This window comes from Juglans microcarpa x Juglans regia, chromosome 5S, assembly GCF_004785595.1.
Source record: "Juglans microcarpa x Juglans regia isolate MS1-56 chromosome 5S, Jm3101_v1.0, whole genome shotgun sequence".
NCBI classification, from domain to species: domain Eukaryota; kingdom Viridiplantae; phylum Streptophyta; class Magnoliopsida; order Fagales; family Juglandaceae; genus Juglans; species Juglans microcarpa x Juglans regia.
Window position 1 is genome coordinate 2,201,129 of NC_054603.1, and position 24,124 is coordinate 2,225,252.

Consider the following 24,124-nt stretch of genomic DNA (forward strand, 5'->3'; position numbering starts at 1 on the left):
TTTAATATAATATTTTATAAAATTTTTAAAAATAAGAGAAAAAATATTAAATAAAAAATATTATAAAGTTAAAATATTGTTATGATAAAATTTTTATTTAAAAATTTGAAAAAATTGAATTATTTTTTATTTTTGTTTAAAAGTTTAAGAAATTTGTAATTATTAGTTTGAAAAAATTACAATAATTAATTTAAAAGTATTTATATTTTAGTGATATTTGAGAAAGAAATATAATGAAATAAGATGAGATTAGAATTTTAAGATTAAGTTTTTTTCCAAAGGAACTGAGGGTGGGTTTGGATACACAAAACATCTTATTTCATTTCATTATTACAACTTTTTTAGATTCTTATATCAAAATATAAAAAATAATTTAACTTTTTTAAATTTTAAAATAAAAATAATACTAAAAAATTATATTCTGATAATATTTTATTTAATTTTTAATAAAATATTTCATATAATCTAATCTAAACTATCTATCCAAACTTACCCTTGTTAAAATATATACATGAAAAACGTACATTTAGCATTTCTATCAAAATTCGAAACCCATCACTCCTGTCCAAGACGTCACGGGGAGATGTAAATTTTTTATTAATTTTTCATATTAAAATTTCTCATAATCGAAATATATTTTAAACTAAATGATTGAAGAGAATGTTATCGACTTTTCAAAGTGAGATTTATTAATTAAGTAAGGTCAACCTGTGATTTTAAAAGGAAAAAAAAAAAAAAAAAAAAACTCCAAGGTAAGGACATCATGATTCATGATCACGTCGTGTGCTTGTTCTTGGTGATTATGTATGGCACGTTACGACTCCCACGCGCTACGCGCATGCAACGTTTGATCTTTGACCGGTTCTCTCGGTCAAGAGCGAAACTATTGAAGCGTCGAAAAGATAGCTTGAACGGACAGCTGCAAGTGACTCCTGAATAAACAAGCCCGACATGATCTCTCGACGGTTAGAAAACGGAATGGCTGAGTTGGCATTTGCTCTCTTCGTTGCACCCCAACTCAGCCCTCCCTCCTTTACTATCTTTTTAGCATGGGTCTCCTTCCGAGACGGATTTACCCCCAGCCTTTTTCATATTTGACAACCATATCCCAAATGTATAATTGTACGACTGCGAGGGGGTATTTATGGAATTCAAGATGAGAACTAAGCGCAATTTGTAAATCACAATTATTAAATGCAAAACATCAAATATCTTGGAAAATAGTTGATTTTGCTCGCGAATAACGTTAACAAAAATGAATATTTTATTTTTATATTTTGAAATTATTTATTGTGAAATTTTCAGTCAGGTATTATTCATACAAATTAATAAAAGATTTCTGGAAATTTTATATTAATTTCATTGTGATAATAATGGGATAAATCACTCAAAATAAATCGGGATGTTAAACATTGCTCACTAAGTTTAAAAACAAAAAAGAGGGTTTTAAATGAGATTCTCCCAATATGCCCTTTGGTCAGAAGCAGCCACCGCGGGGCCATTTCCAGAAATGCGTGGTGGGTATATCCGTCCTCGCGAAGGAACCAAAAGGGAGCCAGCTGTTTCCAATACGAACGTGAGGAGTAATGGGGTCCGTCGATCAGATATTCCGAAACGACGGCCAGGATTTCGGGAGAGAGCATTTGAGGTCCATTAAAGCTGAATTTCACTTGCAGGAGGTTACCCTATTTTTAAAACATATACCTGAACCCACTCGACAACAGTCCCATAAACAGAGCGACGACGGAGAGAGCCACACAGAACAACCGAAAAATAAAAAAGCACAGAGAGAGTTTCTTCTCGAAGGTGTCCTCTTCCTTCTATCTGATCAACATTTTTTTTTTTCTGTTCGCAGAGAACACTGATGAATTGTTATCGTTCAATGTTTCAGAAACTTTGCTTTAGTGATCTTTTTTGTGCATGGTTCTTAAATAACGTTGCTGCGCGTCGATTGATCATCCTAGATTTGCAGATGTTTTGTTGTTCTTTTAACTAATGCGTGATGGGTAGATTCGGATCACGTATGAATTTGAAATGCCATTGATAGATTAATGTGGGTTGGATGTTCCTATCAATATTTAGATTTTTATCGAAGAAAGTTTGTTGCTTTGATCGTATCGGAAATTTTGTCCAAGTATACAGCAGTAGAATTTAGAGTATAGGTTTGGTCTATTGCAAATCGGTATGAGGTAAATATTGTAAATTTCCTTGTCGTTAAGTTCTAATGGATTGGCTTCTAGTTCGAGTCCCTTAGGGCACTGTAGGTTTACCTAGTCCAGGACCTCATGGGATTAGTCAAGCTGCGCGCAAGCTGGCCGGACACCCATGGTTATAAAAAAAAAAAAAAAAAAAAAGTTCCAATGGATTGGCTTATGTGGTTTGAATGACATATTTTGATTTTGACTGCCAGAAGATCTGGGAGTCGAGGATTATAGAAACTTTCTATTACCATGAATTGGCATTAAACATCTGCATGCATTGTGCTTGGGTTGACTGAATTATGTCATACGATGGTGAATCAAATTGCTCATGATATCCCATGTAATACGTAGCTATGATTTGTGGGATGAGAAACTACTGTTCTTTGCTTATGTTTGTAATGGTGGTATCTTTGTGGAACAGGCAATAGGAAATGGCAGAAGCCGAGGATATTCAGCCACTTGTTTGTGACAATGGAACTGGGATGGTTAAGGTACAAATCCAAAATCATAAATAATGTTGACCATTTATGTTTTGGGTTCTGATTAGTATCTAATTGCACCGACGGATCTGCAATTTTCAGGCTGGATTTGCTGGGGATGATGCTCCAAGGGCTGTGTTCCCTAGTATTGTAGGTCGCCCTCGACACACTGGTGTGATGGTGGGTATGGGCCAAAAAGATGCCTATGTTGGGGATGAGGCTCAGTCAAAGAGAGGTATCTTGACCTTGAAATACCCAATTGAGCATGGAATTGTTAGCAATTGGGATGACATGGAGAAGATCTGGCATCACACCTTCTACAATGAGCTTCGTGTGGCTCCAGAAGAGCATCCAGTTCTTCTCACAGAAGCGCCTCTCAATCCCAAGGCCAATCGTGAGAAAATGACGCAGATTATGTTTGAGACCTTCAACACTCCTGCTATGTATGTTGCTATTCAGGCCGTCCTTTCCCTTTATGCTAGCGGTCGTACAACCGGTGAGTCAATTATCTTTTTTTTTTTTTTTGTTTAATGTTATACCATTACACTAACTACTAAGTTTAGAAAACAGTTTTAAAAAACATATGTAAGAGGCAACGTGTGGGATTCATTCATTTCTAATATTGGGTAAATTAGAGAGATAAATATTTGCCCTCATGACAAGAAAAATTTTGCTGAAATTGATTTGAGAATCAAGGCAAATTCATGGAATGCGTTTTAGTACACTGTGATGGTGCATATGCTTCGATCATCAGTATTTCTATGTCATAAGTTGCGCTTCTGGCTTCTTTTTTCTCTTTTGCAGTTACTGTCTGTGCAGTTGTAGCACTTCTACTAGAATTAATTAAGCGTGTGTTTTCAAATCGAGTAAACGTTCTTTTTGGTTATTTTCTTGGGAACTGCATGTATGCGTATTTTGCTCATTATTGAACTGTGGGGGAACAAAGTAATTACCGTAAGAGTGGCTTCTCAGGAATGCTTCATGTAATCTTCAGTTTGTAGAGAGAATCAAAACGCAATCTATTGTAATGAAAGTGGTGGGTGCCCTCTGTTCATCTGTTTTATGCTGTGCTTCTTGTCTTTCAGGTATTGTTCTTGACTCTGGGGATGGTGTGAGTCACACAGTTCCCATCTATGAAGGCTATGCCCTTCCACATGCTATCCTGCGTTTGGACCTAGCAGGTCGTGATCTCACAGATGCCCTCATGAAAATCTTGACGGAGCGTGGTTACTCTTTCACCACTACTGCCGAGCGTGAAATTGTGAGGGACATGAAGGAGAAACTAGCCTATATTGCTCTTGACTACGAGCAAGAGCTAGAGACAGCGAAGACAAGCTCAGCAGTGGAGAAGAGCTATGAGCTACCCGATGGGCAGGTGATCACCATCGGTGCTGAACGATTCCGCTGTCCTGAAGTGCTCTTCCAGCCATCCATGATCGGGATGGAAGCAGCTGGCATACATGAAACAACATACAATTCTATCATGAAGTGTGATGTCGACATCAGGAAGGATCTCTATGGTAATATTGTCCTCAGTGGTGGTTCCACTATGTTCCCAGGCATTGCTGATAGGATGAGCAAGGAGATTACAGCATTAGCTCCAAGCAGCATGAAAATTAAAGTGGTGGCACCACCAGAGAGGAAGTACAGTGTCTGGATTGGAGGCTCCATTTTGGCATCTCTCAGCACCTTCCAACAGGTATTGTGAATTTGTTCTCACCTGTGTTTGTATGAGTGCATTCCATTGTGTACAATCTTGAACATCTATGGATGAAAAGAAGATGCAAAAAGAAAATATGAACCAATGGTATTACGACAAATAGCATTGCAAACTTTGTTTATTGAACAAAGGCAGAGTTGTCTCACCTAACAAGACAGAGTAGTGTTATTTTGGCACATTTCTAGCATGATAGTTGTTAATATGGTAATTCAAACATTCCTAACTGAAAACAAAATCCTTCTTTGTGCAGATGTGGATTGCAAAGGCAGAGTATGATGAATCTGGGCCCTCAATTGTTCACAGGAAATGTTTTTAATCATGCAAAGAAAGTGGTGGGCAAAGAATTTACAAGATACATTGTGTTTCTGAGAGGCTTCGAATCTGGTGGTTGCGGACTTCCCTTTTTCTAATTTATTTCCCATTCTTCATTCATGTTGTTTCTCTATGTTTTTTCTTTTGTTATTCTGGGACGGTGAACATGGAGGCAATCAAATTAAGTATCAGACTCAATTTTTTCATAACTATTTGTTGTAGAAGGGTTGTGTATGGTTACTGCTCTGGTTTGGGTTGAAACAGAAATTCTTTTTGCTATAATTTATTTAAGAGATCTTATGATTGATTATAATCTACTGTATACCTTTTGTGTGCACTGTTTTGTGCAACTGTATAATTGGAGTCTGTATTCTACGTGGATGGATATCTAATGTAACAAGCAGAAGAACTACGTAAACAACATGGTGATGATCTTTTCTAGGCACATGAAGAGTATTCATGGTTAAAAATATTGGATTTTTAGCATTCAAGGTAAAACATGTTTGAAACAGACTAAGAAATAAGACTCCAGAATCCCAGATACAAAACCCCCTGGTGGAAAAGGTACCAATTTACAGGTTTGAAACTTTATTATCCTCCATCAAAGCCGGTTCTAATTAGGTCAAGAGCTATTCCCTGCGTATTTATCATTAGTTCTCAAAAGAATTCACAATCAACACAAGAAGCGGCAGCTGAGAGGTTTTCCCTCAACCCCTCGCAGAACTAATTTCCATATCAACTACGTGAATATTAATCCTCGCCGCACCTTCTAGCCGTGTACGTGTGAATACGAAACTCTTCGTCAGCAAGCCAATCTGCTAAACACCAATGACTTCGATGGCCACAGATATTCACACACCAAGCAGGAAGAAAAACCAACACAAGAAATTCACCACAAACTCCCTATATAGGCTTCACTATATATTCTTACCAAAACTGTAACCCAACGCAAAACTCATTGATCTACCAACAAAAATTGAATATAAAAATTAGCATAGGACAAAGTAAAGAGATATTACTGTCACTGACAAGCTGAAGAGAAGGATGGTCACAGATAATGGAGACGCCTCGGGCCGCCATGGCCTTCGTAAGCACCGAAAAGGTGGCGTTATGTCCGGTCTCGACCAGGCTATGATAGTCGAGGACCTCATTGGCCTGAACCACGGGGAAGGACCATAAATCTCCTAAGAAGTGCTTCTCGAAGTCTCCGAGCATAGAATTGGCGTCATTACTATCATCTGTGTTCATACGGGCATACCGTCTTACTGGCTTCGAACACGCCGACGCGATCCTTCCTTGCCAGTTGCCAGCGACGAGAGCATCCCTCATTTCTCTCGCCAGAAAAGCCCAGAGAATTCAGAAGTACAAAATAAATATATATTGGTTAAATTATGGAAGAGAGTGCTGAAGAGTGAGTGATGGATCGAAGTGTAGGGAGAGAGGCAGTAAAATCAAAGATAGCAAATTTGAAGAGAGGGACCGAAGAAAATGCGATTGTAGGTAGTGCGGGAGAGAAAAGAGATGGGGAGATGAGAGTGAACACAGAGTGTCGTGAGAAAAGGGCAAGCCGGGGGGGGGGGGGGGGGGGGGGGGGGGGGACTTCTGGTTCCCGGGAAAGTTGAAACCGGGCGAGCAGCTACCGTTTTTAACAGAGAATTTCTTCGGAGAGTGGATGTGAGACCGCGCTTCCTTCAAAAAATAGAACAAAAAGAAAAGCAGCTTATTAAAAAGGGCCCAACCGGGTTCGAACCGGTGACCTCTTGATCTGCAGTCAAATGCTCTACCACTGAGCTATGGACCCCTTCATGTTTCTGTTGTGATGGTAATATACTTTTATAAATCTATTGAAAAAGAGAGAGAGGACAAGTCAGATAGAAACGAACATGCAGCTACTTTGCAGGTGGCAGTGCATATATATGCCTTTAAAATCATCCATCCCGATATGTAACAACACAAAAGGGTTCAAATAGAATTATTATTTTGTATATGGCAAGTTCATTAGTGTACTTACAATCCAGCCATGCCAATATCATCTAATCTAAGCTGGAAGAGGGTACAAGATCATGTCATTCCTCCTGTTTTTCAATGGAGCTGAGTATACATAATACATCTATGTTTGAAGTCTTATTTATGGGGGTACCATTTTTCTTAAACAGTCCTATAATTCAATTTTCAACCATGCTTTAACGCCTTTATTTATATTTCAGTTTCCTCTCAGGATTCTTGTTGCTAAATTATTTGCCCATTCTGCAAATCTTTCAACTATGCTGTAGATCAGTTTTGTGGACAACGTGCTGTAGAGTTGCTCGTATAACATCTCAATATTCCAATGCGTAGCTTCGAATCTCAATGAGAGAAAGAGAGCCGATCATTTAGATGCATGAAATAATGAAATTCACCTTGATTTTTTTTTTTTTTGTGAAATTCACCTTGATTTATTCCACCTTTCCCATTATCATCTAAAGCCAGTAATGGTACATCGCAAAGCTTGGAAACTAGTATATAGAGAGTTCAAGCCTCAACCTTTGACAATGTCATTTATCAAACGCTTATGCCGGTGGTAATGCTTCACAATAAAAACTTTTGATGCCCTTTCTACAGTTTTATTCCATGTCTGCACAAAGTTCCCCACCGGTAAACACATCATAGATACACGTACATAAGATAGAAGTAAGAGAAGAAAATGTTAAAAACAGTGGCATCAGCAGAAATACACCAAATGACAAATGTACTTTAGTTTAGGACTGCTACCCGTATGGTGCAGGGCGGGGGGACCCCATCTGCCCCACCCCCGGCCTAGACCAACACATTGGGTCTAAAAGATTATTTTTGGATCCAAAAAAATATTTTTGGACTCAAATTATAATATAATTTAAATTTATAAATACAAAAAGAATTTAAACTCATTAGAGTTATATTTTGGATTGTTTTGATTTCTTAGGTCAATCTTTATATAGGAGGCCAATGCAATACAATACAGTATGAGTTGCATTATTACTATTGTATTGCATTGGCCTCCTATATAAATGTTGACCTAAGAAGTTATGGCAATCCAATAACTTGAATAAAATTTCAAGTTTTTAATAAATTGTATATATTTATATACAATATATTTATTTTTATATATAAATATAAAAAATATTTTTTTTTATATATGTGAAGCGGAGCGGGGGGTCATCCCGCCCCCGCCCCGCATGGGCGTAGTAGATAAGGTCGGGATAGCGGGATACGGGGCCCCGCTGCCCACCCCAACTTTAGTTGTATATGCAAGATTTGAAACATAGCATGTTGAGAAGAAAAAAAGAGCAATTAAATGAAAATATATGTCATAAATCCACCCATTCTCAATGGTTCCCAATATTGACATGTTATTCACATCCCTTGTCCTGAAATGCGACCTTCCAATCCCAAGTTGCCGAAGCAATGCCAACTGCCTTGTCGACACTACAGGAAGAAGCGACCTCCTCTCCAATAAGCTGGTCCTACCATTTGGTGGACTCTCAAAGTGAAAGCGATCCACTTCTTTGATTATCCTAAATCTTTTGTGGAGCTTCGACACTCTTAACTCTTTCCTCGTTGGTGTCTTGTCTACGGAATATGAACCCAGTTCAACAAACTTTCTGAGCAATTCATCAGAGGACTTCTTGTTTACATGTTCAACTTTGGCAGAGCTAGCAGAGTCCATTATGAAAAAAGAGAGAAATGGGGTAATGTGTAGGAGGGGAGGTGAACAAGGCGATAGTGCAAATGCAAATATATGGTGGGGGGAAGATTAATAGGTGGGTTTGTCTCTTATTATGTGGAAAATGGAACGTTGGGAAGAAGGCAAATAATAATTTGAATAATGAGAAGGGTGGAAAATATAACTGTTCGGAAGAGTAAAAAGTTCAAGGTTTCAATAAAGAGGAATGTTATATATCAGCCGCTATTCACTCCTACAGCCTACACTTATAGCGTTTTCATAAGATGTCGGGATATTTTCTATAAGGTGTGGGGTGGTGAATAGTAAATAATAAAAAATTTCTTCAATAAATGATGTTGGGGTACGAACAGATATTCCAATTTTCCAAGATGGCCAAATTAATTGTATTGCCCTTTGACAATCTTACAAGAGCGGTAAATTGTGAAAATGTTTTAGAGAGATCACAAAAATAAATTTATAAATTAACGTAATTTGATATGATGTTTTAGATTATAAAATTATTTTTATTATAAAATATATATAACATAGTATATAAAAGTACATCTCTTTGACAAAAAATAAAAATAAAAATTAGCCAAATGTGACCAGATCTAATCGGTTATATTTTAACCGAGAGTGCAAATTATCATCAGCATTAATAATTCAGGATGATAATTGCCAACTTTAATAGTTTATGGTGCAAATTAAAAAATTATAATTCAGGGGTGCACAAGACAATTTATGAAAGAAAAGAAATTAGACAATTCATGAAAATAATTTATAGCATCTTTGTCGAAAAATCCTGTGTTATAACAACGGTACATTAAAAGAAACAGAAACAAATCACATAGTAAAGAAATTCTACGATAATAGTTTACAGAGGATAACTGATAAAATTGGGTGGTGGAAGAAATCGCTTCAAACTTAAGACGTCCACTCGTTGGCTCTGTGTGAGGGTTCTACAAAGACGGTTGCATTCAAAAGTACAATTTGTAGAAACCTGTGAGGCATAAAACAGAAAATCTTAATAAGTTATAAAATATATTATCATGAGATCTAAAGCTCTAACACAAAAAGAACTTCATACCATGTCATCAAGAGATGAATTCAGTCCCAAAACTAAGAGTATGACATTCAAGATTTCTCAAATTTAGCTGCAAAAAGGGAAAAATGAATTTATGTAAGCATGCATGCAAAATATACATTACCCCATAAACCTTTCAATTAAGATACTGAGACACCACATAAAGCCTTCTAATCACATATTAGGATCATCTTGTTACAGAGATGCTTTCTATATCTAGATAGTATAGCAGATAAATAGATAATGTGTACAGTAAATAGACTCTTCGTGTACAGTAAATAGACTTAACGTGTAAGTAGCAGCTAACGTGTATAGTAAAATAAGCAGCAATTAAGTGCTGGAATCAATGCTCGGTTGAAACCCTTTTTCTATATAAATGAAGGAAAACAATAGAAAGAGGTATTCAGACCAATCTTGACACATCTAACTCAAGAAAAAATGTAAGAGAAGAAAATCCTGTTTCCTGCATGCTATATCTTCTGGAGAAGATGAAAACTATACTGTAATGCACAATACAAGATCACATCAACTGTATTACAAGCATAAGAGGGTCGGTCAAAAGACAATACATGTATGATGCACAGCAGTAACACCTCCTAGGTTCACTTAAAAGGCTTATCTTGCAAAATGGATTTATTTCAAGCGCAATTTTTTATTTGTCTTCAAGCCGTTTTTATCTTTTTTACTATACAAGGGACTAAAAGCCATTGGATGAATAGAATAGACAACATAAATGCACAGTATGTGTGGGGTCTAACAAGTTTAAACCTTCTAGTTTGGTGCTAATTCCTAGAAAATTTTCAGCACCCTGATATTATATAAAAGCTTACCACAACAGCAACTCCTGTAGTGCAGAATTGAGGAATGCATATGAGTCTTACAAACTGCCCTTCTGATCCTGCATTGAGAAGTTACCATCAAAGTTATCATTTATGGTTTTTTTTTTTAACTTTCCTTTTTCTTTTTTTGGCCATTGGAGGGGGCAGGGCGCTTGAAAACTAAAACGGTATAAAACAGTAATGGTTTAGCTCATAACTACGAGTTGAAGAGAAAATACCCTTTATTAAGTCAGTTTTGTATTCATTCTGATTCCCCACGAAATAAACATGAGGGCAGCTCTCAATGAAGAAAGGATCCTTGTCCGTGAAAGGATAACACCCTGGAAAATATTATCAATGGGAATTCTTGTTTAGCTACTCAATTACAACCACATAAAAAGTTCAATCTCATCAATCAGTCCTCTAATTTCTTTAGTGAAATACTTTTTTCTTATCTCAAGTTAGTCAACTGCTCAGCACTAAGAAGCAACCAAGGTGATAATAGAAAACATGTAGCATATAGTGTTATAGATATACCAAGAGTATTAGGTGCTGTCGGGGCTAAATGCCTCCACCTTAATGTTCTTTCCATGAATTCAATTTTATCCTTCGCCTCTGAGTACTTCTCAAGATCATTTACATTCTGACCTGATGTTCCAAGAAATCTTAAAAACACAATACACCATGTCAAAACTTGTTTTTTTTGGGAGAAACGGGGGGAGGGGTGGCAGGGTGGTAAATTACAAATTACGACCATTGTACCTGATATTGTCAAGCTCAAAGCAATGAGGGTTAGTACAAGACCTAAAAGTGTTATAAGCCGAAGACCCAGGGAAAAGACATCTATGCAACGGCTGAAAGGAAGAAAAATTAGCATTGAACCAATAGATGCAGATTATAGCAATGAAAGTATGCTTTCAAGACATAGAACTAACCTGCTGAGGCAACGAAAAATTAGCAGGATCATTGGGGCCGGGCATGATATCTAGAGGCAAACTAGCAGCAATCTAGAAATATGTAGATAGTCATAATTAGGAGACAGAAACAAAGCTAACTTCTCAACCAAACTAATGATAATAACCTGTGTCAACAAGATATCTAGCTCTTTAATAGGCTCAGACAGCCTTGATTGATCCTTTGAAGCCAAATTCTGCATGTATTAAATAAAGTGACAATTAAAGAAATGAATTAATGGGTTACTGCCATGTGTTTTGGTGAATCTTAGCATGATCACAAATAAAATCTTGTAGAAACAAAACTGTGACATCTTGAACTTTCTGTATTCCAGTCTTATCAAAATAAGTTAAAAGAATTTCTCATTATTTGTTGGTTAATAGGAGGGAAGCAAAACTAATTCCTGAATCCATATGCAAGACATCCCTTTTGCAAGTAAAACAACTAAATCTTTAGAAAACAGACTACTGGTTGCAACAAGCGACATGCACAGAGACCAAACTCAGAGATGAACATGTCAAAGCAGGGTTTTGGGAGGATAAATCCCATTCTAACATTCAACATTTTTACTGATAAAAAAAAACTTTAACATTTTCTAATGAAGCAACAAACAGACTACTAGAGAGAGGGGAAAAGTAACAAGGAAGAAAGAACAACAAAAGAAAATGAAAAATCACAATAATATCCCCTAAGGTTACTAAACTATAACATTTAGGTCCTCAGAATAACTTCCATCCTTGGAATTATGAGGTGATATAGCCATCTTGTTGTCTTTTTTCCTCTAACAGATAAAAATCTGTTTAGTAGGTGTACCAATCAATTTTCACTAAAAGAGAAAATTACTTGAAAATTATACAAGGGAAGATATGATTTTGAAGCTGTTTTTTCTTTTAAAAAAAAAATAAAATGAAGCTGCTCATTCACCTAAGAACACACATCGTAAATGCATTACCTGTCCATTAAGAAGACCACGTGGGATTTCGATAGAATCCCCGGCAACTACAAAGTGAACTATTTTTGCCGCAATGCCTTGTTCCTGTTCAATTATAGTCCTATAAAATTAGCCATCTGGGATTGCTTAAAAAGCAGGTATCCCCCTCCCACCCAGTCAGAAGAAGAAGAACAAGAAGAAGAATAGCTTTAAGGCAAACACAAAGTGAACCTTCTCATCTCCTAAATGTCCTGTTATATGATCAACAAGAAGCTGAAATTGGAGAGGATTAGAAGCGCTGCTCCCAACACTTAACCCCGATACAAAGACAACATACTTGTCTTCACCTGCACATAAATTAATGAAATCATGGCAAAGCATGGATAAAAATATGTTCTAACTCAATTACTATGTTTACTTATCAAAAAACAAATATGTGCTAACTCTGCAAACACAATTCAAATAATTTCCTGAGCAATGCTACTTTTTAACTTTAATTTTGTCATCCCTAGTCATTCGTACTGATGTAACACATTTTTAAGTGGCTTCATAAATTAACCACTTGAATAAAAAACGCACTTAAAATGTGAAATATCAACTTATGTGATTGGGATGATGAAATTCTAGATGAAAAACAGAATTTCTCTAATTTCTTTCAATCCTATTCACAATTCCACCCAGCAGCATATTTAGACTCATGATAAGAGAGACTAGTTTTGCGTAATATAACATAAGGAGAAAAAGGACTGAAACACACATGCAAGTATATATATTCAACACTTTTTTTTTTTGTATATATTCAACACTTAATTTGTGAATAAGAGTGAACTTCTTTCCCGTTAAGATATTTTTCCTATCTTCCTAGCTTACAAATATGTATCCATATACTCAATACTTCATTCATGAATGTGAGTGTGAACTTCTTTCATACTTTGCTTGTATCCATCTCTGGTTCTTAGTGGTTATAAGTTGTATTCTGTGTATACTTCCTATGTACATGAGCTATATCTTTTACTTTTACTGATCAAAAAAAAAAAAAAATCCTGAGCTGCTGTTGAGATGATTTATGTCATTGCCAATGGTATAAATAAATGAGTTTGATTTTAGATTCAACACTAAAACTCCTTGTCCATTTTTTCCTCCCAAATTTGATTTTATATGTGGTATCTTTTGTATTTTTTAGTAAGTAAAATTTCAGAATTTAGGTGAGTATCTTTTGTGAAGTGAATTAAACAAATGGTAATGCCTGTTTAATTTTTCTTTCTTATCGGTAAAAAAAAAGTCCCTGAATGCATATAATAGCTTTATGATATTATTAGCGATTATTATTCCAGAAGCTATATAGAGAAGAATATTATTGCTGATGCACATAATATACTGAGAGGTAGAAACATCAAGAGAGAAAAAGGCAAGAAGATAAACTAGATCATACTTGATTTAAGAGGAAGCTCTATCTGGGGTGGTAAGCCAGCTTCTAGGACATCTTGAACCAAGAAGTCACCAGCATCAGTTTCCTTCCCATGCAAAGCAACAACAATGCCTATCGCGTGTACATGTCAGTGCAAATAAACATGCTTTGTACAGATAACAGTTTAAGATTTTTGGTATACCAAGTTGTAAGCCACATCTCAGATTTTAGCCAAAGCTAAGAAAATAAGATACTTGAGCGTTCACAGCTATTTCCACACATAAATAAGTAGAAAGGTGAAAAGTGCATTAAGAACTTTTTTTTTTTATAAGTAATAATCTTTATTGATGTGAATGAAACTACGCGATGCCCAAGTACACATGAAGTATACAAAGTGAGACACCTAATTACATTCTAGTAGGCTAGAAAGAAGTGCATTAAGAACTTGATTATATATTACACAAAGTTTTATCACAACCATCCAATCAATTTTACTTCTAGACCTATTAGAACTACATGATGATTTAAAGAACAGCTCAACAAAAACTGCATTCATAAGGCTAGCAATAAGGAATATTAAAAGGAGTAATGCAATAAAGATGACTTAAGCTGCACTGGGACCGGGAAAAGGGAAAACATGAGCAACTCATTTCCAAACAAAAAAAATGTGGTTTCCTTTTTTTATAATAGTGTAAAAAATAAAAAATAATAATTAAAAGAAAAAAAAAACTAGTGAAGTACGATCATATCCTGATAAGAGTTTTCTTACTTCGGTATCATACGCTTTTCATTAAACAAACCTGTTACATATGCAGATGGTAAGAGCACACTCCCAGCAAGCTTAACTCTTCCACTATCGTCTTCTAAAACCAAATTATCATCTGTGTGCATAAAATTATGAGGCCTGACAAGGGGAGTCGCAGATCTCTGTAGGTTGCAATGAAAATAATTTACTTCTACAACTCTGATTTCAATCATGAAAACCCAGTATGTTTTTTTTTTTTTTTAAACGAAGAGATAACAATACCTCCTTGGAGTACTCATCAAGAACACAAGGTTTGAGTTTCATGTGCTTGTAAAGGGTTCCAACAATGATGCATTCCTTGCCTTCTTCCAATTGCAAAATTGTGCAAACTGAAACCCAATAAAAACCCAGCAAATTTTCTAAATTACTGCATGGAATCCTACTTATCTAATTATCAGTACCTTGCTGAGACCTTAAAAAAATCAATTCTCAGATTAGATTACAATATTATCATCGTATCAAAACCTAAAGAAATCATTTGAGATGTCCCAGAAAATGAAGATAGAATTCTTGGCCTCAGTTCTCAACCGATAAAAATAGCTACTGTGAAAAAAATGGAACTGAAAAAGGAAAAAGTAGGTGCCAAGATCCTATTCTCTTGATACCCAAAAACCTTAGTGCTTAAACAACTTTCAGCTACGAATTTGTTATGATCCTAAGGGTTAAAGTTTTAATTAAATTAGTATCAAACAGTCCTAGGGCTTTTGGATCAATGATTAGGTCTTTAACAATTGGTATCAGAGCAGGGACCATGTTATGGGTTCAAATCACGGAGAGAGAGACCTATAAGATGGATTAAAATGCTTTGGTACTATGTATGAACATAGTGTTAAGTCATTAAATACTGATAGATGAGTGAAGCCGCTAAAAGAGAAAGGGCTACCACCGGGTCAATGTCGATAGAGTGGGCCCCCGTAGACGTTGGATTTGGAAGCGTGGTGGAATGTTGTGATCCTGAGGGTTAAAGGTAACCAAATTAGTATCCAATAGTCCTAGAACTTTTGGATCAATGATTGGGTCTTTAACAAAATTCCCCCTCATGAGCATGTAATTATTTATAACTACAAAATCCCAAATTATGCTCCCACAAACAAGAATTCCTAATTCCATATACTAAACTAACAACACAACACATTTGTAACTAACAAAATACAAAGGCTATGTGTTAAGATATAAAACATATCTTATAAAATATATATAAAAAAAAGAAGATATTTCACATGGTATAAAATAAAAGATATAAAATAAAAATGCCTCTTCCCATTAGTTTAAGTTTTTGAGATAAGTGATGATTTCACGTGGTTACTCAGTAGAGGTCAACACAAAACCCTGAACAAACTGTCACAACGTGCCCAAACCTAAACCCTAAAACTGAGTTTTATCGAAAACCGAAGACCCAAGGTAGCTTAATAATGCACATGCTTGAAAACAAGCGAAAGCCCAGGATACCAATGTGAACAAAACGGCAAGAAACCAATTTTGAGTGCACAAAAATGATAAATTTCCAGAAGATTTAGAAGCAGAAGTTACCAGGTAAATGGGGTTTCCGATTTGGAACGAGCGAATAGAGAAGGGTTCGCATCAAGTGGAGACGAGCAAAGTAAATCTGGCTGTACTGCTGGCCCCTGTACGTCTCTTTCTGAATCTCAAAGTTATCGTCCTGCGACCAACAATGCCAAACTCAAATTTACAGGAAAAAAAAGCAAGCAAACAAAATTTTCAAAACGTTGGCTTCCGGGACATCAATAAAAGCTAAGTGCAGCTTCAGATTGAAGAATCTATTGAGAGTTGGCCACGGAAGAGTCCATTTTTTTCATTTTCCTATGGTTTCTCAGCAACCAAACGGAATGAGAAGGGGAAAGTATTGAGCTAGAAGATTAAACTTGGAGCAATATAGAAGAGAACGAAGGTAGTTTACCAGGGAGGTATAGGTAGCCAGTTTTCTCTGGAGAGTCTTCTCGGAGTCGATTTCCATGGGTTCCATGGCGGGAAGATGAGAAGTCCCACCAAATTTCACTATGCTGGTCATTAGCCCCTTCGTAAGAGTTACATTTAATCAGCAAAATATATAATTTTTCAAATACCTTAAGAATGTGGGGATGTAGCTCAAACGGTAGAGCGCTCGCTTTGCATGCGAGAGGTACGGGGTTCGATACCCCGCATCTCCATTTTTCATGTTTTTCCCAAGAAACAAACGTTTCTTTTATCCGACGAAAATACCCTCATAGCGACGTCGTCCGTCTCTGTCTCTCTTCCCTCCCTCCCCCCACCAGGCCTGCTACCTTCCACTTCATTGTTCCACAAACCTAGGGTTCCCCTATAACTCGTCTTTCAATGGCTTCCATACAAGGCTCATTCCCTGCAATCTCCGCAATCCGGTCGCGTCGAAATTCGTCGTCTCCGTTTTTGTCTTCCCCAGCCACTGCTACTCCGCTGGTCTCCCCCGCTAGGTCGACGGAGACCCACCGCAAACGGTACGTCTGCCAGAGTATTGGCCGGAGATCCTTTTTCCGAGCAATGGTTCAGCAGGCAGTACAGGGAGCTCCGGCAGCTTACGCTAAGGAAATGGAGAGGCTTTCCGCGAAAGAATCCCTTCTTCTCGCTGTGGGTATCATTTTTTTTATATATAAAAAAACTTTATTTTTTGTTTTAAACATTTTTTTGCATGATTTTACTGTTCAATTGATTTCCTTATTGGTCATGATTTCCTTTTGTTCGTAAATCCGATATTTATGTAGTTTATTGTTTCATGACTTATATTTTTAATTCACTCAGTATGGAGTCAAATTTTTAGCTTTACGATCTGCGGTTGCTGAGAAATATTGGAAATGCAAATTGCTTGAAAATTGTTGACAAGTTACGCTTTTACTTTCCGTTTCTTCGGTTGCCTTGGTGCTTAGTTTCTCATTCATTTAACCTAATATCGATAGAATTTAATACATCCATTAGTTGTTTTTTCCTTGCTTTAAGTCAAAGACATGTGGGAGAGCAAGAACTAGCAGCTTCAGCGTGTATTCTCTCTCAATTTGTATAATTATTTATTTTTGGGTTTGAGTCATATGGCACAAGAATGTACTTTTGTAAATTCTCAAGCTCAAGCTCAAGCTCATTAGTGTTTGTTTGTGGAGCCATAATTTCAGTTTAAAGATTCTGGGGGTTTTGAGGCTTTAGTGACAGGTAAGACTACAGATATACAGCGCATCGATGTGAATGAGAGGATAACTGGTTTGGAGAGGCTCAATCCAACACCTAGACCAACTACGTAGGTGCCCATTCAAGATTTTTCATATTTATATAATTGGTATGAGATGCTGCTAACTCATTTCCTCAGCTGTCCAGGTCGCCCTTTCTGGAAGGTAGATGGAATTTTGAGTGGTTCGGGTCTGGAAGCCCAGGATTATTTGCTGCTAAATTTATATTTGAGTAAGTACTGCATTTATTTTTAATCTATTTTCCCTTGTTGGAAGTGATTGTTAAATCTTGGCATTTTCGTATACAATTTGGTCGAGTGGTGGCTAATAGCCTTGGTTCCTATCTGTATTATTGCAGGAGATTTCCTTCAACTTTGGCTAATTTGTCAAAAATGGATGTGGTAATCAAGGATGGAAATGCAAAGATTACAGTGAACTTGAAATTACTTAACTCGGTAATAACTTAAGAGTTCATTTAAATGTCCTCGCTGATACTTATAAAAAAAATGTCTTCTCTGAATATGCTTGCACAGATGTGTTGCTCATGCAAGGAAGTTTCTTTGTCATTCAGTGTCCTAAAATTGTCAAAAGATAATTTGTGTTCTTTGGATTGAAAGACCGGTCTGGAAAGCATAGGTGTTTTCTCATTTGGAATGTTCCCCCATTTGCTTAATGTGGACAATTTGGAGGGGAAAGAAATAATAGTATTTTTAGTGGTGCAGAGCCATCTGCTTTTGAGTTGAAATCAGTGTTCTTCAGATTGTTGTTCAAGTGATCTTGTGCACTTGTAGATTTTATTGACTCCCTTACCGACCAAAAAGAAAAAGGATTTTATTGACTCCCTTTATTAGGAATTGTAATTCTTAGGAGTTTTGTGCACACATCCTGGGCACACAGGGTTTCCCCTTTTCTAATAAAATAAATTAGTGTTGCAAGAATAATGTCAGAATGAAATAATAGTTAATGCGTGTATGATGTATCTCATTGCTGGCAACTGTACATTTTTACACTACGTTTGTGTTTACGCATTTTTTGAGCTTGATTTACGTTGAAATGCAGATAGAAAGCAAATTGAATCTTTCCACCAAGTTATATGTGGAGGGACCGCTTCGAATGAAAGAGGAATACATTGAAGGGATTCTGGAGTCTCCAACAGTTATTGAAGAAACATTACCAGAACAGCTAAGAGGTGCTTTTGGTCAGGCAGTTAATACAATGCAACAACTGCCTGCTCCTATTCGGGATGCCGTTGCCAATGGGCTGACAATTCCTCTCAGTAAGCTATTTTAAGCAGTTTCTTTTCTTCTGGAATCAAACAAGTGAACCTTTAAATCCTAAACTTCTACAAATCTGTTGGGTATCTGTCCAGGGCGACTTAGTTTGCTTTTATTAATTATTACTTATATCATTTTAGTTGGTAACTGAAGCAGCTGAAGAGCTGGGGTGGAAAAATGAGTTCTTGATAGTTTAAATCTTCCAAATCTCCTTGTTTTCATTCTATGAGCCTACTTGTAACCTTGGGTGCGGTTGTAAACAAAGAGTTCAACTGACTACTCAAACCTTCCTGTGGTGTCAGAACCGGGCAGAGTTCCACCATGTTTTTCATTTGGAATGTAATACATCCTTGGTGTGTGTGTATGTGTTTGTATATTTGCACACACACGCTCTCTCTCTTTCATACCTCCATATGCACACCACTAGTAAAGCAAACATGTTGACAATGTTACTTCAGGATTTTTACTGTAAGAAGCTTTTCAAATTTTAGCGAGGCTGTTTTGGCATTTTGAGAGATGCCGTTTCAGTTTCTTCACCGTTCATTTATAGAAGTGGGCAATATTCCATTCAAATGCCTTCCTAAGAATGATAAATTTCTGAATATTTTTACGGAAAAGAGTAGGTTTATATTTTATAAACGACTTGTAGGAATCCAGGTTGAGTTATCATAATTTTTTACATGTATGTTTTTCAGTTGGATACTGAGGTTTCTTTTTCGGTGTACAGGTGGAACTTTCCAGAGATTATTCATGATTTCTTATCTTGATGATGAAATACTTGTAAGTACGTTATTGAGCATAATCTCCTTGGATGAGTTTAAATGATTTCTAGACCACTACCTTTGGGCAAGGTGATGTTATAATAGCTCAAGGTCTTGACATAACAACACTAAGTTTTCTTTTGCTGCTCCAAAAACAGTTGAAAGTATCAAGAGAAAAACTTGTTGAAAGGCACCATTTGATTTGTAGGTTATGAAGATGATACAACAGAAATAAAATAAAAGGTGAAGAAAGAAGGGGGGGAGGGGTGTTTACAATAAATGATGGGCATGTACTATATCTAAGCTAAAAGATAGAGAGTTTTAGCCTCAAGGTTAACATTTTTATATGTGGTTGGAGAGGTGACTGATGAATGTGCAATGCCAATAAACATTCTCTTATTGTCACATCAAAGGATCCTCATGAAGACTCACAAATTTGGTCAAGAGCCGAGGAATAGGAATAGCTACCAAAAGTTTGGTATTTCTCACAATCTAACTTCTTTTGATGATTTTGACACAGATAATAAGGGATGCAGCTGGAGTGCCTGAAGTTCTAACAAGGTTGGTAGCGCCCCCGTCTTCCTTGGCAGAACCCATTACAGAATATGAGAGTTAGGAATTAATTGTACATATATGAGAAACTGAAAATTTTCTCTACTTCAATTACCTTTTTGAGTTAAGAATTACATTTCATCTCCTCCAGTCCTCCTCTCTCTGGTCGAGCTGCTTCTATTATTTTATTTCCTTGTTCCATTCAAAATACAATCACTCCGTATGCTAATGGTCATCTGACTGAATGGCACCAACCATAGGCTCTTAATGCTCAAGCAGAGAGCCCATTCGGAACGGGATCGCATGCAGAAGCTTGATTGACAGCGACACAATAACTGTTTCAAAAATTTTGTGTGGGGCATTTTTACGAATTTTTTACGCACTCTACTAATATGATTGATTGTATTATTTTTTTAATATAAAATAATTATTTTAGTCAATCATATTAATAAAATATGTAAAAAATATATATAAATGATTGTATGTAACAAAACTCGTCTCTTTTTCGGGAGAAATCAACACATAATACCCATCGTACTTGTAAAATATTATGTCATGTTGATCTAGTTTCAATCACGTCATAGCTAGCCAACTCAATCCCATTCAAGCGCCGCCCAAGGAATCAATATTGCAATTTGTGTATTAAATTTATAGAGAAAATGTTGACTTCATACCCCTGTTTCCTCGTCGACAAATAGCATCAACCTATTTTGACCAAATTACTTGTTACCTGAGAAATTAACCCTGAGAACTTAATAAACCCAAAAATAATCTCTAGGCTCCAAACCATTTACCTTTATTAGTACATAAAATCATCATCAAATTACAGGTTCTAAGACTCTTCTAGCTTTAGATATACTAAGTGTTTCATCTCATCTTATCATTATAATTTTTTTAAATTTTCATACAAAATATAATAAATAACATAATTTTTTCAAATTTTAAAATAATAATAATATTAAAAAAATAATATTTTATTCAACTTTTATCTCAATTTATCTAATTTTAATTCACTATCCAAACGATATCTAAGTGAATATATGTGCGTGTGAACTCATGAACTGGTTCTCGAGAATGGAAATACTAAAATTGTTCTCGTGATTAATTCGTGATTATGGTTATTTATGGCGACTTACAGCATTTATCTCACAGAACAAAAGGGAATTAAGTTAGAATAATGATAGAGTTATTACTTACTAATTTTTATCTATTATTTTTTTTGTATTTAATTTTTTTTAATTTTTTATTTACTTAATAATTAAAAAAGTGAGTATTAGTAAAATTGTATATTTTTTTAATTTTTTTAATAATTAAGGATGTTACAAAAATACTTAAAAAATAAAAAAGAAATTTAAAATACATTTTAATATAAATATATGAATAATAATAAAATAGTAACCATATGAATACCCGTTAAGTTCTGGGCTTTTTAAACTTGGAAGATGTGCCTCAAGTTCATCATATGAAATATGCTTTCAGTCTGATCTCTGTATCGACGTGATAAAGTGAGAGACGACTTTTCGTAATAGATTGGTTTAAACGAGATAATATATATATATATATATATATATATAGCAAGTCTTGCAAGAAAAGTAAAACATTTATTTAGAATTAAATTCTGCACGTTCTTGTTTGGTTCGCCAGAAAATATTCTGAAGATCGAGAGAGTGAAAGAGAGGCCCACAAAGACGAGCCAGTGCCACATCCAAACGAAAGAGACAAAACCCTTATACAGTACTGAACTGAAATTTCATATGAAAACTTATAAAAAAATAGTTTAAGAAAATATCTCTAGTTGCTTCTATTACATCCAAATGTTGTCGTGTAGAATTAAGGCAATTTCTCTGCTGGAGATCAAGAAGCCTGAGAGTATAGCCCGGCTATTTACAGAATAGATAGATCTTAAGAGAATCAGAAAATTAAGTAAATAAAGATGATCATCAGATACCATATGATACTTAAACCATTTAACATATCCAAAACAAAATTCCTAATTAATATCAACCTAAAAAAACTTCTAAAGCTCAAACGTTGATCATAAAATGACAGAAGAAATGGCCATGAAAGAAAACCATTCCATCGGTTTCTTTCAATAGCTAGGCAAGTTGAGCTTCTCCAAAACCATGCATGTGGGAATTAGCATCCAACGGAAGAAGTGGGAACTCACCAAGCTCTTGGATAAAACCCTCCAAGTCTGCAAAACCGCCCAAGAACCCACCTGATTTCTCGCCATTCCACATCCCTTCCTCGTCCTTAACTCTCTCCCTTGACTCCAGACCATGAATCATAGGTCGGAGCTCTATTTTCTTCGCCACTGGCTCGTCGAATGTAGCAGTTCTCGGCTTTTCTCTTCCAGTAATTCTTGGTTTCTCATTGCAGCCCTTTTCTGTACTGGGTTTACCGGTGAGCCGTTGCACTAACTCGCGGAAGTTTGCTGCGTCGGTTTTGATGATTTCGGGTGCAAATATGTGAATTATGCGTATCTTTGGTTTGGGTTTCGATATTTTCTTTGAATCTTGGTGCACGGCTAGATCAGGAGTTGAAGTCGAACAGGGTTTACAACTTTGATTCTTTGTTATCACCTCCATTGGAAAATGCACAGAGAGAGAGAGAGAGAGAGAGAGAGAGAGGTGCGGAGAAGTTGGTGTGTTTGTTTAGAAGAAAGGAAGGGATGCTTATATATATAGATAGAGAGAGACAGAGAGAGAGTATATATAGGTGGAGAAGAAGTGTTAATGGAGATTGTTTGATGGGGTGGGCAATAGAAAAAGAATTAAAAAAAAAAAAAAAAAAACAAGACTCTGTGTTGGGAGCAAGTAGTAGTGGATGAAGCCATGTCTGGTAGATTGCAAGGAAGTCAATAAAGTAAAGATAACTCTTGAGGGTTCCCCAATTCCCAATTTGTTGATTAGATCATATTTATACATATTGTGTACGGTTTTTGGTCTTCTGGAGAGATCCATGCAGCCGAGAGAACCGGGAAGATCAAAAGGATAATGGTATATATGCATATATATATATATATATATATATATATATATATATATATATATATATATATCTCATCATCGTTGAATAAAAAATAAAAAAAAAAAGAAAAGAAAAATAAAACCAAGACACCCCGGATCTGTTAATAAGTTAGGATCATTCTTTTCTTTTTTTTATTAGCATAATTTTCTTTGTGATCTCTATGAAATGATTGCAGATTTTGATGTTAATTGTTATGATATATATAGGATGAGGCTTCGGGATTCTTACCAAACTGGCCAAAAAGATATTATGGCCATGCTTGCTTCGTTTTATAAGTTTGCACAATCTGCCAGGTAAAACCCCATTTTTTCTTGAGAGAAAACATGAATATTCCTTAATATATATGCTTACCATATATACCAAACCTATTAATTTGATGTTTAACAAAAGAATATATATATATATTATTTCTTTCAAAAAATGACATAATTTGGAGCAATCAGGCCAAATCCCAAAGATGGATAAGCTAGCTTGATAATTATCTATTGGATATAAAATAACTGTAAATGATTTCATTGCCACCTAGCTATTATGTTAGAAAACAAACTAATGTAAAAACACACGAAAATACATGCTAGAAATCAAAATCTAAGATAGCAATGCTGAAAACGAAAATGGTGAAAATATACCTGCGGAAGCCATGTTTGCAGAATGCATATAGGTAGATCTTCTCCTCCTTGCTCCTCACAAATTATCAGCTATCAATGGGGCAAGCTAATGGACATATGGAGAGGAGGAGGGACCTAGCCTCTTATAAAAGAAAACTAATGGAGTCCACCCATTAAAGACTCAAATTAATATGGGTCTATAAAAATTCCATAATCAAAACCCTTGATTTTCCAGGCCTACATACGTAATTATACCACAATATAAATAGGATATAATCCTATATTACTAAAGTGCAACAAACCCCAAACGATCA

The 24,124-nt window shown here is 35.8% G+C and overlaps 4 protein-coding genes and 2 non-coding genes across 7 annotated transcripts; 3 read left to right on the top strand and 3 right to left on the bottom strand.

Moving 5' to 3' along the window:
• Positions 1–1,456: 1,456 nt before the first annotated feature.
• Positions 1,457–5,025, top strand: LOC121268330 (actin-1). The gene is made up of 5 exons (XM_041172551.1): positions 1,457–1,806; positions 2,623–2,692; positions 2,783–3,176; positions 3,766–4,379; positions 4,651–5,025. The coding sequence occupies exons 2-5, from the start codon at positions 2,633–2,635 to the stop codon at positions 4,714–4,716; spliced, it is 1,134 nt and encodes a 377-aa protein (XP_041028485.1). The 5' UTR covers positions 1,457–1,806; positions 2,623–2,632; the 3' UTR covers positions 4,717–5,025.
• Positions 5,026–6,441: 1,416 nt separating this feature from the next.
• Positions 6,442–6,513, bottom strand: TRNAC-GCA. Its single transcript has one exon. It is a non-coding gene; the product is annotated as a tRNA-Cys (tRNA).
• Positions 6,514–9,164: 2,651 nt separating this feature from the next.
• LOC121268329 (DNA polymerase delta small subunit-like) lies at positions 9,165–16,462 on the bottom strand. Of its 2 annotated transcripts, none has more exons than XM_041172549.1 (15): positions 16,313–16,462; positions 15,925–16,054; positions 14,617–14,723; positions 14,390–14,516; positions 13,614–13,721; positions 12,413–12,528; positions 12,203–12,286; positions 11,378–11,446; positions 11,232–11,303; positions 11,059–11,150; positions 10,834–10,961; positions 10,536–10,637; positions 10,309–10,376; positions 9,482–9,548; positions 9,165–9,394 (listed from the first exon to the last, which is right to left on the bottom strand). In XM_041172549.1, exons 1-14 carry the CDS (start codon positions 16,421–16,423, stop codon positions 9,489–9,491), a joined length of 1,374 nt encoding a protein of 457 aa, XP_041028483.1. In that variant the 5' UTR covers positions 16,424–16,462; the 3' UTR covers positions 9,165–9,394; positions 9,482–9,488. The 2 variants fall into 2 exon arrangements, with proteins under 2 accessions (XP_041028483.1, XP_041028484.1); XM_041172550.1 differs by having other exon boundaries at positions 9,165–9,359; positions 9,481–9,548.
• A 27-nt stretch (positions 16,463–16,489) lies between these two features.
• TRNAA-UGC lies at positions 16,490–16,562 on the top strand. Its single transcript has one exon. It is a non-coding gene; the product is annotated as a tRNA-Ala (tRNA).
• Positions 16,563–16,568: 6 nt separating this feature from the next.
• On the top strand, positions 16,569–20,314 carry LOC121268331 (probable plastid-lipid-associated protein 13, chloroplastic). Its single transcript, XM_041172552.1, has 7 exons — positions 16,569–16,998; positions 17,535–17,656; positions 17,734–17,817; positions 17,944–18,040; positions 18,645–18,861; positions 19,587–19,639; positions 20,141–20,314. The coding sequence occupies exons 1-7, from the start codon at positions 16,729–16,731 to the stop codon at positions 20,234–20,236; spliced, it is 939 nt and encodes a 312-aa protein (XP_041028486.1). The 5' UTR covers positions 16,569–16,728; the 3' UTR covers positions 20,237–20,314.
• A 1,485-nt stretch (positions 20,315–21,799) lies between these two features.
• On the bottom strand, positions 21,800–22,855 carry LOC121268332 (VQ motif-containing protein 25-like). Its single transcript, XM_041172553.1, has one exon. It carries the CDS (start codon positions 22,758–22,760, stop codon positions 22,269–22,271), a length of 492 nt encoding a protein of 163 aa, XP_041028487.1. The 5' UTR covers positions 22,761–22,855; the 3' UTR covers positions 21,800–22,268.
• Positions 22,856–24,124: the final 1,269 nt, after the last annotated feature.